Source organism: Brassica rapa, chromosome A10 (genome assembly GCF_000309985.2).
Source record: "Brassica rapa cultivar Chiifu-401-42 chromosome A10, CAAS_Brap_v3.01, whole genome shotgun sequence".
Taxonomy (NCBI): domain Eukaryota; kingdom Viridiplantae; phylum Streptophyta; class Magnoliopsida; order Brassicales; family Brassicaceae; genus Brassica; species Brassica rapa.
The window spans coordinates 2595404-2612415 of record NC_024804.2 but is presented as its reverse complement, the minus strand read 5'-3'; the positions used below and the strand labels follow the sequence as shown (position 1 = coordinate 2612415).

General features: G+C 29.7%; 2 protein-coding genes and 1 long non-coding RNA gene across 3 annotated transcripts; 1 reads left to right on the top strand and 2 right to left on the bottom strand.

Moving 5' to 3' along the window:
• The first annotated feature begins 847 nt into the window (after window positions 1–847).
• LOC103844066 (transcription factor bHLH89) lies at window positions 848–3649 on the top strand. The gene is made up of 4 exons (XM_009120837.3): window positions 848–1905; window positions 2099–2864; window positions 2955–3383; window positions 3459–3649. Exons 2-4 carry the CDS (start codon window positions 2133–2135, stop codon window positions 3579–3581), a joined length of 1284 nt encoding a protein of 427 aa, XP_009119085.1. The 5' UTR covers window positions 848–1905; window positions 2099–2132; the 3' UTR covers window positions 3582–3649.
• LOC117129169 lies at window positions 3648–16772 on the bottom strand. The gene is made up of 2 exons (XR_004452787.1): window positions 14193–16772; window positions 3648–3960 (listed from the first exon to the last, which is right to left on the bottom strand). It is a non-coding gene; the product is annotated as an uncharacterized LOC117129169 (long non-coding RNA).
• LOC117129164 (F-box protein At1g49360-like) lies at window positions 6878–9097 on the bottom strand. Its single transcript, XM_033282567.1, has 3 exons — window positions 8559–9097; window positions 8305–8409; window positions 6878–8228 (listed from the first exon to the last, which is right to left on the bottom strand). Exons 1-3 carry the CDS (start codon window positions 8609–8611, stop codon window positions 6980–6982), a joined length of 1407 nt encoding a protein of 468 aa, XP_033138458.1. The 5' UTR covers window positions 8612–9097; the 3' UTR covers window positions 6878–6979.
• Window positions 16773–17012: the final 240 nt, after the last annotated feature.

Below are 17012 nucleotides of genomic sequence, written 5' to 3'. Positions count from 1 at the left end.
GGCTTGGCCACTGAGTGAAAACATATTGGCCTTGCATTGATCACGTAGCACTAGTGGTGAAAAGTTCTACATGATTTTTTCATAGTATTTTATAACGTGTATCCCAGAGAAGCACACCCGGTTAGTGGGATTCTCAGCTATTGGACTCGGTTCAGGCCCGGTCTTATCTGGCTATGGATGAAGGAACGTGTTTTGTTAGACGCCATCAGTTTGGATACTGAGCTGTTGGACTCGGGTTCAGGCCCGGTCTTGTCTGGCTATGGATGAAGGAACGTGGCTTATTAAACGCCTGACTCCTTATCAAAAGCATCAATTTGGATATTTGTATCATTGATTGTTTAGCTCAAAAAGGCCCAGTATAAGATTGGCCACTAGTTTTGGTGGGTCCATGGAAGGGCCAGTAGTAGAAAGTAAACCATAACTATTATTACCAAGGCATCAACTAAACCGGACAACACTGGTTAGCAGTACCCGGTTGTCATTGTGATTTACGAAAACACCCTTTTCTGCATAGATTTTGTTTATATTCCTTCATTATGTGGGACCCAGCTCTTATTCTTCAAAAACAATCCGCTACCTATGCCTTGGAAGCAGAAATTGCATGACCCAACAAACAAGGAAATTATTTCTGTTATTTTTCCGCTTATTATATAACATTAGGAAAGATTACTATTTATTTTAAAAGCATCATAATTTTTTCATAGACACCTTATATATATATATATTTTTTTTACTTTGATGTTGCGGGAAATTAACTCATTAAACTTTTTTTACAGATGATTCTAAAATATTAATTATGGTCATAAATCATAACTCATAAGAACTAGTTTAACAAAGCAAATCACCCAAAGAAAAAAAGCCATAAAACTAGACATTTTTTTTTAATAAGCGCATGACTCCAAACATGCCCCACAAATACCCAAAAAGTATCACGCATAGACGAAACTGCCCTTGAAGAGCGTTTCTGAAACGGCAAAACTTTGAGAATCGTCATGGGACCCATGCGAAGAGAGACACGTCATAGAACTCAGACTGTAACTAACCAGCCTGTCTTGCCCCCAAAGAGATATATTACATGACTCAACTAAATCAGTAGTACACAGCAGTCCTAAGTATCAACTATATAAAGTTCATATATGTAATATGTATGCCGTATGTGTATATGTCATATATCTATATCAACGCTCAAAAAGGGATTAAGGAAAGATTTACGTAACTTAAACTAAGAATGCCAAAGAACTATAATAGGTTAGGTCATAAATTTGGTTAGTTAGCAGAAACAAATTGGAACCTAAACTAGAAACAAATTCCCGGCTGGTGCATTCTTTTTAAAAACCTTCTAGCGCACTATATTTTCTTTCAAATAATTTTTTTAAAGATTTACATATAACAAATCAATATTTTAAAATAATATAGAGTTAGCTTTATGTTTAAAATTTGAACTAAAAACAACAAACACACACACACACATATATATTATATTTTTCCTTATCCACATATCAAATCGACCAAAAAATATAATAAGGATTTTTCAAACTGAGGAAACTGAATTTTCACAGCCGGAATCACGCATTTCATATTTAAAATGATTATGAATATTAGGGCAAAAAAAATACATAAGTTAGTTTGATATTTTAACAAACATAGAAGAGTTTATTTTGAACGTAACATTTTTGTCCCCCGTTCGACCACAAATATATAACAAGAATTTAATTTTATTTAATTCAAGAAATTGTTTGTTTGTCATCCTACTCTCTTTTTATTGTTACTCAAACATTACAAACGTATAGGCTTTTCTAAAAGAAAGAGAGACAGAGACAGAAACAGAGAGAGAGTTATTTAAGGGTACCTCTTCTCTTCCAATGCTTTAGTCGGAATTTTTTCTCCGACGTTCATCGGTTGACGGTAACAACATATCTTCTCTTTACACTTTAGTTTCACATAACATGTTAATAGACTACAAGAATGAAACTAGCTAAGAAAATTCTATTTATAAAATGGTTATAGCATCTTTGTTCGAGATTAGGTTCCACTTGTCAATATACAATTAGGATATTGTGGAAAACAGAAACTGTTTGATTATAATATTCGTTTGCAGAGTTTGAAACCATCTTAGCCCTTAAACCGGTTTAATGGAAGGAGGAAACATGTTTGAAGAAATAGGGTGTTTTGACCCAAATGCTCCGGCAGATATGACGGTGGAGAGCAACTTCTCTCCCGCGGAGCCACCACCGCCGGTCTTGGTTGCCGGTAGCACAAGCAACAGCAACTGCAGTCTTGAAGATCTCTCTGAGTTTCACCTCAGCCCACAAGACTGCTCCCTAGCCGCAGCCACAGCTTCTGTTCATCAGCTTCACATCAATGCTACTACTCCTAGTTGCGACCAACAACTCCAGAGTTTAATGAACCAAAACTTTCAAGATCCACCCTATGCTCCACAGTCTAACAACTGGGACAACGGTTACCAAGATTTTGTGACTTTAGGTCCTAATCACACAACTCCTGACCTACTCAGTCTCTTGCAGCTGCCAAGATCCTCACTTCCACCTTTCGCAACACCTAGCCTTCACGACATGATCATGACATCTTCCTCTGCCGCCTCTGCTGCCTTTGACCCGCTCTACCATCTGAACTTCCCTATGCAGCCTCCTAGTGGGACTCTACTAGGAGTTGAGGATCAAACCGAGTTCAATGGAGTGAACAGTTTGATATATGCTGAAGAAAACAACAACACCGAGAATGGTCTTAACCGCAAAGGGAGAGGATCGAGAAAGCGTAAAGTCTTCCCTACAGAACGTGAGAGAAGAGTTCACTTCAAAGACCGGTTTGGTGACTTGAAGAACTTAATTCCGAACCCTACCAAGGTTACAAGATTTACCTAACTTCTTCAACAAGTAATCAATTTTAATGAACTAAAACCTTTTAGAACTTTTCTTGGTTTTTTTAATCTATAGAATGATAGAGCATCAATCGTTGGAGAAGCGATAGATCACATCAAGGAGTTGCTAAGGACCATAGAGGAATTCAAGATGCTATTGGAGAAGAAAAGAATCACAAGGCAAAGGAACAAGAGAGGCAGAATCGAAATAGGGGAAGAGGATGTTGGTGATGAGAACTACAACGCTCAAAGCGAAGTCGTAGAACAATGTTTGGTCAATAAGAAGAATAGTTCCTTGAGATGCTCGTGGCTGAAGAGGAAATCAAAATTCACTGAAGTCGATGTGCGTATCATAGACGATGAAGTTACTATCAAGATTGTGCAAAAGAAGAAAATCAACTGTTTATTGTTCGTCTCCAAAGTGATTGATCAGCTTCAGCTTGATCTTCATCATGTTGCTGGTGCACAGATTGGAGAGCACCACAGTTTCTTGTTCAACACCAAGGTTTGTCAGTAAATTTCATGACCCTTTATTAGACCTAAAAGTATTATACTAACCAAGTGTGACATACATGAACAGATTTGTGAAGGGTCTAGTGTTTACGCAAGTGCCATAGCAGATAGAGTTATGGAAGTGTTGGAGAAACACTACATGGAAGCTCTTTCATCTAACAATGGCTATCACTGCTACACTAGTGATTAATGCGTTTTCTTTTTAGTAATGGCTTCCATAATTGATGATTAATAATATTACATTAGTAATGTTTCGTATTATTTTGTTTTATCTATGTGGGCTTGAAGCTAGTTTTTTCCTTGGAGTATTAATAATACGAAACTGATAATAATTACACATACCTACACTCAATAATAATTCAAAATACAAATACAAATCTCACAATCTATTAATTTGTTATAAATATGACAGAAATTAGTTATATAGAGAGTGTGATGAATATTAAACAAAGAAGTATTTTCAATGACGTGTAAGGAAGTATCTTCAATGACGTGTAGATATTTTTTTTATGACTACTACATTATATAATATATAAAATTCAAAAATGACTGGAACCTATTTATCTTACCTTTTTATTTAGGGTAATAGCATCATACCATAAATGTCCATAACATATCCAACTCTTTCTTGTGTTTTGTTTTTGTTGTTGTACAATGTTTCCTAGTCGTCTAGATAATTCAGTCTTATCTTGTCAATACACTTCTAACATTTGTCATCACCTATCTTTCATAAAATTTCATTGGATAACAATAAACTATATTAAAAAAACAAAGCTCATTCAATTTTTATGAAATTGTGGAATATAATCAGGAACACAATCCCATAAGCTCTTCTAAGTATTCAGCACCCAAGTCTTTATATACAAAATATTTAATTGATAAATTACTATTTAGTAAGATCTTGATAAATTTGATCTAAATTAAAGACAGTGTTTTAGATGCTATCAATTTCTTCACTTTCAGTTTGCAGATTTAGTGTTTAGCAAAAGACATAAATAAATTGTTGACTTATGTAGAAAACTAGTTCATATTAGACATTTAAAAATAATATGAGTCAACATATAAAACTATGCAAATTTATAGGTGCGTAAGAAACAAATATTATTTACTATGCAAATGTAATTTTTTTAAATTTTATTTCCTCTTTTCTAAAGAATTTAAAACAATTAAGAATTTTGATATAGTTAATTTATTTGTTTTCTTCATCTTCTTCTTATTCCCACTTGTTATATATGTAAAATGTATTAATTGAAGCTAGTTTTCTCCGGAGGATTAATAACATCACATTAGTAATACTCATACCTACACTCAGTAATAATTCAAAATACAAATACAAATCTCGGAATCTATTAAGATGTGTTATTCAATTAATGATTTGAAATCAATTATTAATTTTTTATAATCTATCAAATTTTTAAATTTTAAGATGGTTTAAATTGATGGATCATAAAATCTCTTCAGTATGCATTAGATTTTGAGTTCCATTATTTATTCACGAGACACCATATGAAATAATTTGAAATCAATCTAACATACAATTTTTTTTAAAAATCCTTAAAAGTTGAATAACAGTATATTTTAAAAACTGGATTTAAATCATTCATTAAATATCACTAGATTTCAAAATAAAATTTATAATCATATTTGAATAACAATAGATTGTGTTTAGATTTAAATTCTATTAAAATATATTATTAAATAACACCATTTTATTTGTTATAAATATAATAGAAGTAGTTATAGAGATAGTTATATAGGGAGTGTGTTAAATAGTAAACAAAGAAATATCTGAGTGACGTGTTAAAAATAATTTTTTTGGATAAATTATTTTAATTATTTATATACTAGGTGTTTTGTCCGTACATGCATGCATAATTCTTTTACAGATATATTTTTATAAATAAACTATTAGATTTAAATATCAGAACTTTTTAAATCAAACATTAAATTTATAATATTTTAATGAATCTTTCAATTTTTCAATTTTGTCTTTTATTAATTTTTAAAATATATTTTGGATAACAATATCAATACTTTATTATTATAAAATATGTTGTTATCTTTAAACATTTTTATTATATTAATTTATAATCAATAATTTAATTAAATAAACAAATATATAATTGTTAACATAAAGTGATGTTATCAAACCAAATTCATGAAATTACCATAAAGTGATGTTATCAATTATCTAATTAAATAAACAAATAATTTAAGATAGAAACTGCTATTTTCTTCTAAGTATAGTGATTAAATAGTATTTCTTTATTATAAAATCATTTTTTATTTTCAAAATGGTCGTTTAACTTTCAAACATTAATAATTATAACTAAAACCGATAATTTGGAAAATACAGTTTTTATAAAATAGAATCACATTTTTCTTTACATAATAATCTTATAAATAAATTGTAATTTAAATTGTTTTTATAATTCTCTGAAATTATTGGAAAAACATAAAAGTAAATAGAGTTAATTTTAAATTAGTATTTTGAAAATATTCTCTTTTAGAGGCAGATATTTTGAAAATATTTTTAAAAGATAACTCCATTCCAAATAAAAATATTTTAAAAAATCATGAATGATAAAAAAATATAAATCAAATTTCTTGTTATTGATTATATACATATTTTTAATATTTTTATACTAAAATAAATCTAATAATTTAGAATAAAATATTTAATGAAATATTACGTTTATAAACAAATATAAATCATTTTTTTGCTTTTTTTTATAACCCAATTTTGAATATTTTAATATAATGGTAAATTTGATTATTATATGCATATACTGATAATTATAATAATTAGTGAATAAGAAACAAAGATGTAGATAAACACTAAACAAATACATGAAATTATCTTTTTTTTATACACGTTTTCTGTTATTTTTTTAGATAAATTTTGTAATATTAATTTGTAATCAGGTAAATAAGGAATTACTTTTTAATTTAATTAGTTTAATTAAAATTAATGAGTCAGTCTGAAATCATGGAAAATGTGACAAATAAGCAAATTCATTTCTCAAATAATATTATAGATTTTTTTAAAAGTTATCGTATTTGTAGGTAATTTTTTCCATAAATAATAAATCAATGGTAAAATATCTTCGAGCATATAGATTTATTTGTTTTTTTTTATAACTTATAGATTTGATTGCATTTTGAACAAAAAAAAAGATTTGATTGCATAAGTTGTAACTTCTAGCTAAATCAAAGGCATTTAACACTAAGTTATGTCAATGCTCAATTTCTTCTTGTCTAAAACTAAAATATCATTCTCTATTTCGTTTTATAATAGTATAAGTTTTGATCCATGGTTTTGATTTCATTAGCGTTGGAAGTTGTAAAACTTATGAGACCACAGTTTATTTATTTTTGGTTCAAAATTGTTTGTTTTAGCAAAGAAGAAGAAACACTTTAACAAGTATACGAGAAGTGAGATGATCAACTCGTTCTTGTTCAGCAGTTTTACTGGCTCATTCACTATCAAGCTTGAAACTGAGAGATTGCTTTTGAAGCAAACAAGATCATCAAGCAATGACAACAAAATATAAAGAAAAAGAGTATCTGCTATTACAAAATATAAAATCAGATAAATAGACGCGTATTTATGGCATCTTCTGCGGGGAGGATGGGAAAATCAAAGATAGAGATGTTGTGGGGCGGCTGAATCCAGACACCATTGTTCCGATTGGTGGGGCGATATTCAAAGTAAAACCCTTCAGGGTCATCACATAAACTGCTGCTGTATAAGGAATACTTGTAGGGCCGATTCATTTTGAAAGTAAAGTCTTGGTACTTGGTGGGACTGGGACGCCTGTCGTTGATATCATTGTTCCAGAAATACAAAATGTTACTGATTAACCCACAAGTCATCACGCATGACCCATCGCTCACAAAAATTGAGCAACCATCCTCCAATGTTTCTTTCTTCTCCCAAACTGACCTCTTGAAAGAGTTATTAAGCCTGTACACCACGGGCTTCACAGACGATGCATCTACAAGAAATATCTCTCCTTTATATTCAGTAATCCACCTCATCGGGTGCCTCTGGAAACATGGGATCGGTTGCAGCACAGGGACAAGATTCCAAGTACGTGCAGACGGATCGAATACCCCTAGCGCAATCCCCAATGACATATAGAAGAGACCATCCCTTGTGTTGTATAAGACGTTTATTGTATCCACAAGGTCACAAGGAAACGGGTTTGGGAAGTGCTCTTTTACCCATGTAGTAGAAGAGGCACCACCAGGACGCCAAGTGATGATTTCGACTTCCCGACCCGAGACGCTAGCACCAGTAATACCAAACACCACACAGCCTTTCTTTGTGGGAGCACAGGAGAAAGCAAAACGCATTTGCATCAACAAAACTGTATCAAACACCGGCAGGTCTACGCGCTCTCGGGTGAAAGGATTGAAGAAGAAAAGCCTGGCATGTGAAGCCCTGTCTTCCATGAGTAACCACCCATCATTGGAATAAAGAATATAGCAAGACTCGGGTAGATCCACCATCATTGCCTTTGTCTTCTTCTTCTCTATTGGGTCGAAGAACCCATACGAGTTACGACATGGATCAAGATACATAAGCCAGCAAGGCGGATCTCTAACCCGAACAGATGCAGCTATTTCACCCCATGTCTTGCAAACGGCAGAAGACCGTATGTTGTCTTTCAAAGCAAGACGGGACAGTATCACAGCTAAAAGATCCGAGGGAAGACAAAACTCGGGGGGTCCTCCACTATTATTGTTTTCTAAGATGATTCTTCTCAACCTATTCACTTCTGCCCCAAACCTCTTGCGCTCTGCCTCAACTCTTTTTAACTGTGTTTTCAACCTGAACAACACCGAGCAAATCATCATAAACACACACTTAATGCCCTGTGAATAAGGCATTGAAAGAAAGAACAAACCTCAATTCCTCTGCTTCTGAGATTGTTCTCAACCTCTTGAGCTCTGCCTCAAACCCCCTGCGTTCTGCCTCTGCTCGAGCTTCCGCCATTTCTTCGTAATCATACCTGCGTCAAAATTTAAACAATTGTCCATAAAATCAGACATGTTTTTGTCATCGACACCCAAATCTACTCTCATCACGTTTTATCCATCAAACACGACACAATCCTAAAACAAACAAGGAATCGGCAAATCTTAGCCTTCAGTCACATACCTGCTTTTGGGATTACAAATCCTATAGAAAATTAACGATAGATATTCTGCCATCAGGTTGGAGATTGGAATCTGGCTTTGATCATTTAGGGGTAAAGGGTTAGGTCTAAAGTGAGTTATGTTCGGGTAATGGCTATTTGTCGGCGTGTACGGTTCAGATTCCTACCGAACATATAATCTTCTGCTTTTCTTTTTTTTTTTTTTTTTGGTCACATAAAATCTTTATTATCCAAAATGTTGATATTTAGATATATCTTTTTTTTTTAATCCATAATTTTACAGAAAGTTTTCATTAAAGTGAGTCATTTTGAAACTTCTAAATAAATTCAAATAGCTCCCAAATTTTTTAGTTACCCATAAGTTATTTTAATAAATTTCTGGTTACCCCATAAAGTTAATCCAAAATAAATAGTTTTAATATTTTTTTGGTTACCCCATAAATAAATAATATTAAAATTGAGTTGCTGTAGATCTAATAATTCGGTGGGCTGTTAGTTTCAGTAAAAATCATTTGGAAGAAATTGTAGTTTTATTTGCTATGTTTGATGTAGATAAGTTTGCATTCTTGTCACAAAATAACTGACTGATTTTTTTTTATTTATATGTTGCAATATGCATTTATAAAAATAAAATATTCATATAAATAAAATTTGTTAATAGAATCATAAAAGCTAAAACAGATAAAATAAAATAATAGTAAATAAAAATAATTTAAATGAGGTAATACTATTTAAGTATAAAACAATTGAAATAATACTAATAAGATATAAATATGTGCCTCATAAAATTCTATATGTAGTTCCCATTTAGATAAATACGTACATTGTGCATATTATATTGAGCAATTTTAAAAAAAAATACTCCATCCGTTTCAGATTTCTTGTCGTTTTAGACTTCGGCACAAATATTAAGAAAACATTTAATTTTGTATATTTTCTAAATAAAAACATCATTACCAATACACTTAACCACGTTTCAACCAATTGAAAACTATATTAATATATAGGATCAGTAAACTTTGTATTGAAATTATAAAACAACACTTATTTTGATACAAAAAATTTACCCTGCAACGACAAGTAATCTGAAACGGAAGGAGTATATGACTAAACTGAAAACAAAAAACATTTTTAGATTTTAAAATAATAATAAACATTATTCTAGTGAAGTCTTAAGTGATGATTTTGTTAACTAATCATGCATGTTGCTTCGATTTCTTGCATTTATCACAACTATTTAGTTTTTAAGAAAAAATCAACCAAGTAATTAGAGCAAATGTTGTATATCATATCAAAAAAATTAAATAATGTAGCTAACTTTTCTAGTTGGAATAAGTAGAAATACAAAACAAAACAAAAAACAAGAAAAGAAATTTTGATGACAAAATGTTGGAAGGAAAAAATATACTAACTCAACTTCTACTTCTCCTCCATGACTCCATCATCTTTTCCATAATTTTGGGTTAGCTTTTGAGTTAACATTTTTACAAAGCACATAATTCAAAATGGTAAGTGGTGTAACTCAAGCATAACTCACTCTAATTCATATTCAAACTTTAAGGTTTTGATTGGTGACATAAGTTAGAATTTATTAAATTTGAGTTAGATTTGATTAAATTTAAATTTGAGTTAATGTTTAAGTTAGAATGTGTTATGTTTGAGTTGTAAATTTGGATTAGTCTTTTAGCAAATTGGATGATTCAGGTCAAAAATCACCATCAAACAAAATCACACGTAGTACAAGTTAAGGCTCCGATTGGTGACAGGTGATTTAAAGTTGATTTACAATAAAAGTTATAAATTGATGTAACTCGCAGTAGAAACTATGTGGTAGAAACTATAGATTTATGTTGTGAATTCGCAGAAAAAATATGAGTTACAATTTTTTTTTACTTATTGACTCGTAACGTTTTTGATGTATAAATTACAGTATATGTATACATATATATATATATAATATAAATATCAGTAATAATAACATTTAACAATAATAACTTAACATGTTAACAAAAAAATTATAAATAATAATTAAATTTATTATAAAATTGATTAAATTTAAAATATATTAAACTAAGTAAATTAAATTAAACTAAAATTAAGGAAATAAAGTAATATAATTATGTAAATATTCTACCAAAATGTACATATATATTTACATATAAATTTTTTTTTGACAACTTTTTTCTTGGGACAACATTTACATATAATTTAATGTATGTAAAAACCTTTAGTACCAAATAAATTTAGCAATTAAATTATAGAAATAATCTTAGATAGTTTAAATAGAACTAATAGTTTATAAATGGACTAACTAGTAAAAGACTTTTTTAAAATTTTTTTTATTAATTCATGTATATTAGTCAATATTGGGGCTAATGAATGAAATTTATAACTTAATTGGTGATATTTATGAGGGTAACATTCATGCTTAGTAAATTTTCTAGCTAATTGAGAAGATTTTCGTGGAAGTCTTCTACGTTAGTTTTTGTAAATTTGTTAAGTAACTTTAATATATGTTTATTTAATTTTCAAAAGTGTTAAGTAACTTCAAGAATATCAAGTAACATGGTTTAATGAGTCTTCTCAAATCATAAGATATACTTTTTACTTATGTATCTAATGAAAGTGTTCTAGCTTTGAACTTATGTAATGTTTTGTCTTTTGTGAATTTGACTAAGTTTTCTTGAGAATTCTTCTCTATTAGTTGTAATAAATTTGATTAATTTTTGTGTTATTGTGTTTTGGTATTGAAATTATCAATAACTTCAATTATGTCAAGTAATTTTGGCAAGATAATGTTGTGGAAAATGAATATATTTACCAAACTTTTTCATTAATATCTCTTAAAATTTACAAAAAAAGTCATAACTAAAGGAGTACACATGCAAATCACAAAACATACCACAAACAAAACTATCATAGATCATTCATTTACAAAGACAAGCTTAGACTCCATTTGATATGGAAAAGACCCAGTCAGAAGACTTCTTGGAAGTCATCTGGAAGATTTCTTTGAAATCGTCTGGAAGACTTCCTGGAAGTCGTCTGGAAGACCTTTTTGAAGTCGTCTGAAATACTTCTAGCGCATTATATTTCAGAAGACTTTCGAGAAGAGTTTCCATAGGTCTTCCAAAGTCTGATCCAGATCTGAAAAACATTTCTATCAAACTCAAATCTGAAAAACCTGCATATCATATAAAAAAACTTTCAAATAGCTTAAAAACAGAAAAAATGAGTGAAAAATTAGATAGACATACTTTTATAGAACACACAAAGTACATATCCAAGTGGAAGATGAGAACCATCTGATTAAAACATGCAACAAAAAGATAGATTATTGAGAAAGAGATGAGACAAAAATGAAAAATTCATATAAAGTTTAGTTTTTCAAGTCAAAGAGATTAGAGTGGGTTTGGAGATTCGTAGTTTGGAAAAAATGTATGAATTTTATGCAATACGAGGATACCAAATGAAGAAAACTCAGACATAAGAACTTACTAAAACGCTCAGATCTATCATTTTAAATTAAACTATATGCCATATAAAAATACATAAATATCTTAATTTTGAAATTTACTTTGAATTTTTTTGATAAAAAATTTGAAAAAATATTGACAACTTATTTTATTTTTAAATATTATAAATTACTTCAACCATTAATCCCACAGTAAAATTTTTGTTATCACTAATTTAGACTTTTTGCTATAACAGATTCAAATGATAAAAACAAAAATATGAGCAAAAATCATCATCTAATAAATATTAATATTAAAATATACCATATATATGTTACAATCATTTAAATTTAATTATATATCATATCAAATAGAAAAAATATTTTTTAGATTTATAAAATTTATTTATATGTTCGTACCAATTTAATTATATAAGTAGTAGGTAATGACTTTTTAATTATTCAATATATATTTATTATTTCATAATATGTTATAAACATATAATATATAAAATAATTTATATATATAATGTTCATCCTGCGCAAGGCGCGGGTCTTAACCTAGTAATTATTACATCGACTGAAGTTGGATCCTTTCGTATAGAGTCTACTTGACATTGGTTGATGCATTTGTATGTTTAGTAGGTCATTGATTGATTGATTACTAGGAATGTTTTTTTTTTGTAGCAATTTGGTCAAATTATTCGGTATTTGTAATGAATTCTGGTTGAAATAACATTATTATATAACATGATTTTTGTTACAGATGTAATCGGATATATAAAAAATATGGAGAAAACGGATGTTCGTAGCAAGACCACACCTGTTCTCCGAAGAGTTATTTTAACTTTATTGTTAGAAAGGTATATTTTTCAATTCAAATTCTATTAATCAATTTCGATTTTTATTTTTTATTTCTCTTTTACAAAAACTCTATCTTATACAGTGGAATTGAAATACAAACAACACTATGAGCTGAACAAGCAGAACTATTTGAAGATAAATATCGCGCTGTGAAAAGTAATAATATTGTTCTTATCATGACAAGTGTTTTGATCAAGACATATCAAGGTGTAATTTGTCTGTCAGCATCTTCTGGGACTAAATTCTATTTGAATTATGATTTTGATTCTGTTACCGACTTTCGAAAAAGGTAATATTTAAATGGTTCAGTTCGGGTTCAGATAACCCATTTAAATAATTTTTTAAATTTTAAAATTCATTATATACTTTAAATTTCTCAAAATCTATAAATAAAATAATATATTACATATAAATTTGAATAACATATATCAAAACACCTAAAATTAACATATAAATTGGTTTGGTTTGAATATTTTGACAGAGAATCAATAGAAATTTCAAATATTTTTTGGTGTTTTCAGTATATTTTAGCTATCTTAGAAATTTAGTTTTGACTATTTTTTTATATTTTCAAGTATTTTACACACCTTAAAAGTATCTTATATATTTTGGATGTTTTTAATATACATAAATATAAAAATAATTAATATATTTAGGTATATAAATCTATTTAATATATATTCAGGTACCCGAAATATTTCGGTTAGGTTTCGGTTCTCTAGATACCAAAATTTTGAACCTGTTCGAATATTTAATCAATTTTGATTCCGGTTCAGTATTACTTTTTTGGATCGGGTATGGTTCAGTTTTTCGGATTTGGTATTTTGCCCAGCCCTATTTAGATCTCTGTTTCATAGTAACATACGAAGACGTTTTCATTTAATTAATATAATAAGAACATGTTATAAAAATTCTTTTAAAATCATTCCAAATTACAATTAATATAGCCTTGCATCATTCCAAAATACGATATGAGTTGAACTTGAACATGATTATTGCAAAACAGACGACATAGTCTCATCATTAAAAGGTGAACTATTTATAAAAAACAAAAACAAATTATTAACTATTGTAAAACACGAAAGACAAACATCATAAATTATGTAGAAAGCAGATTTAAATTCAAAAATGTTTCTATAACATATACGTATATTTTAAAATTGATGTAAAAAAAATTATCGTTCTTTATATGTTTTCATAAAATTAAAAATCAAACAAAACCCGTGCAACGCACGGGTACATACCTAGTAATATATAAAATTCAAAAATGACTGGAACCTTTTTTTTTTGGTCAAAAACTGGAACCTATTTATCTTACCTTTTTATTTAGGGTAATAGCATCATACCTGGATATGCCAGTCATAAATGTCCATAACATATCCAACTCTTTCTTGTGTTTTGTTTTTGTTGTTGTACTATGTTTCCTAGTCGCCTAGATTATTCAGTCTTATCTTGTTAATACACTTCCAACATTTGTCATCACCTATCTTTCAAAAAATTTCATTGGATAACAATAAACTATATTAAAAAAACAAAGCTCACTCAATTTTTTTGAAATTGTGGAATATAATCATGAACACAATCCCATAAGCTCTTTTAATTATTCAGCACCCAAGTCTTTATATACAAAATATTTAATTGATAAATTACTATTAAGTAAGATCTTGATAAATTTGATCTAAATTAAAGACAATGTTTTAGATGCCATCAATTTCTTCACTTTCAGTTTGCAGATTTCGTGTTTAGCAAGAAATATAAATAAATTGTTGACTTATGTACAAAACTAGTTCATATTACACATTTGAAAATAATATGAGTCAATATATTAAAACTATGCAAATTTATAGGTGCGTAAGAAACAAATATTATTTACTATGCAAATGTAATTTTTTTTAATTTTTTTCCTCTTTTCTAAAGAATTTAAAACAATTAAGAATTTTTGATATAGTTAATTTGTTGTTTTCTTCATCTTCTTCTTATTCCCACTTGTTATATAAAATGTATTAATTGAAGCTAGTTTTCCCCGGAGGATTAATAACTTAGTAATATAAGGTACTCATACCTACACTCAGTAATAATTCAAAATACAAATACAAATCTCGGAATCTATTAGGATGTGTTATTCAATTAATGATTTGAAATCAATTTTTTTTTTTTAATCTATCAAATTTTTAAATTTTAAGATGGTTTAAATTGATGGATAGTAAAATCTCTCTAGTAGCATTAGATTTTGAGTTCCATTATTTATTCATGAGACTCCATATGAAATGATTTGAAATCAATCTAACATACAAAATTTTGTGAAGAGAGCACTTGTCGGAAAGATAGCTGGATTTGATGGTATCTTCGAAAGAGCCCAAACCTGCATTGCTGGAGGACACTCAAAGAACACATGGTTAATAGACTCCTCCTGGGCTCCACATATTCCACAACAAATATCTCCTTGTATTCTCCGTGCATGTAAATTTTTCTTTACTGTTATACATCTTGTCACTAGTTGCCATAGAAAATGTTTTAACTTTGGTGGGCAACGTATTTTTCAGCAGTTAGCCTTCAGAGCATCTATTGTGGGACCAATTAATAATGGTGGTCTTTCCCTATCTGGATAGAGCCGTTCTACCTGATATCCTGATTTGACCGTATATTTTCCAGACTTTGTGAAATGCCATCCATCCCTATCTATCCTCTGAGTCCTGCTTAGTGGTATACTTTCTATAAGTTTCGCATCCTGTAGATCTACCAAAGCCCGGATTGCTTGTGAATTCCAAGTGTGTGAGTTAGAGTCAATGAGAGACTCCACGGTAAGGTCCGAATATAAATTGTGTTGATTTTTATTTGCTGGTCTCGGGCGAGTGGTTGGGAGCCATGGATCATTTCATACTGAAATAGAAGAACCAGATCCTACCCGTTTGATTAGTCCTTTGCTTACCAGAGATCTAGCCGAAACAATACTCTGCCAGCCATATGACGAAGAATATGAACGGATCGGTTCCAAAGGTGAAGCATTTCTGAAATACCGACCTTTGAAGACGCGAGAGAATAAAGTGTTTGGCGTCTCTATCAGACGCCATAACTGTTTACCAAGCATCGCTGTGTTGAAATCAGTGATGTCTTTGAACCCCAAACCTCCTTCATCCTTATCCACACATACTTTGTCCCATGATTTCCAGTGCATGCCTCGTGTACTTCCCCTGGACTCTACCAGAATTGTGATACCGCATTCGTCAATTTTTTCACAGTTGCCTTAGGTAAACGATAACAAGATATAGTATGATTTGGTAATGCCGTAATCACTGATTTAATAATCACTTCCTTTCCGCCTTTTGTAAGAAACTTGAAAGTCCACCCATTAACTCTTTTATTTAAACGATCTTGGACAAAGCTAAAAACTTGGATATTTGATCCCTCCAAATTTTCTGGTAGACCCAGATAGGATCCCATTCCTCCATGATTCTGAATGCCCAAAATGTCCCTTAATTCTTGTCTAACGGGTTCCTCAATCTTATGTCCAAATTGAATTGAAGACTTCTCAAAATTTATTAATTGCCCAGAAACTGCCTCATATTCCTTCAAAATCCTAAGAATACTCCATATGAAATGATTTGAAATCAATCTAACATACAATTTTTTTTTTTAAATCCTTAAAAGTTGAATAACAATATATTTTAAATTTGGATTTAAATCATTCATTGAATAGCACTAGATTTTAAAATATAATTTATAATCATCATTCGAATAACAATGGATTGCATTTAGATTTAAATTATATTAAAAATATATTATTGAATAACAACATTTTATTTGTTAGAAATATAATAGAACTAGTTATATAGAGAGTGTGATAAATATTAAACAAAGAAATAGCATGAGTTAAAAATAATTTTTTTTGTAAAAAAAAAAAAAAATTATTTATATATGTTTTTTAAAAGTTATCGTATTTGTAGGTAATTTTTTCCATAAATAATAAATCAATGGTAAAATATCTTTGAGCATATAGATTTATTTGTTTTTTGTTTAACATATAGATTTGATTGCATTTTGAACAAAAAAAAAAAGATTTGATTGCATAAGTTGTAACTTCTAGCCCGGCCCATTCATTTCGTGGGCCTTTCGGGAAAATGCAGGGCTCTCTACGGAA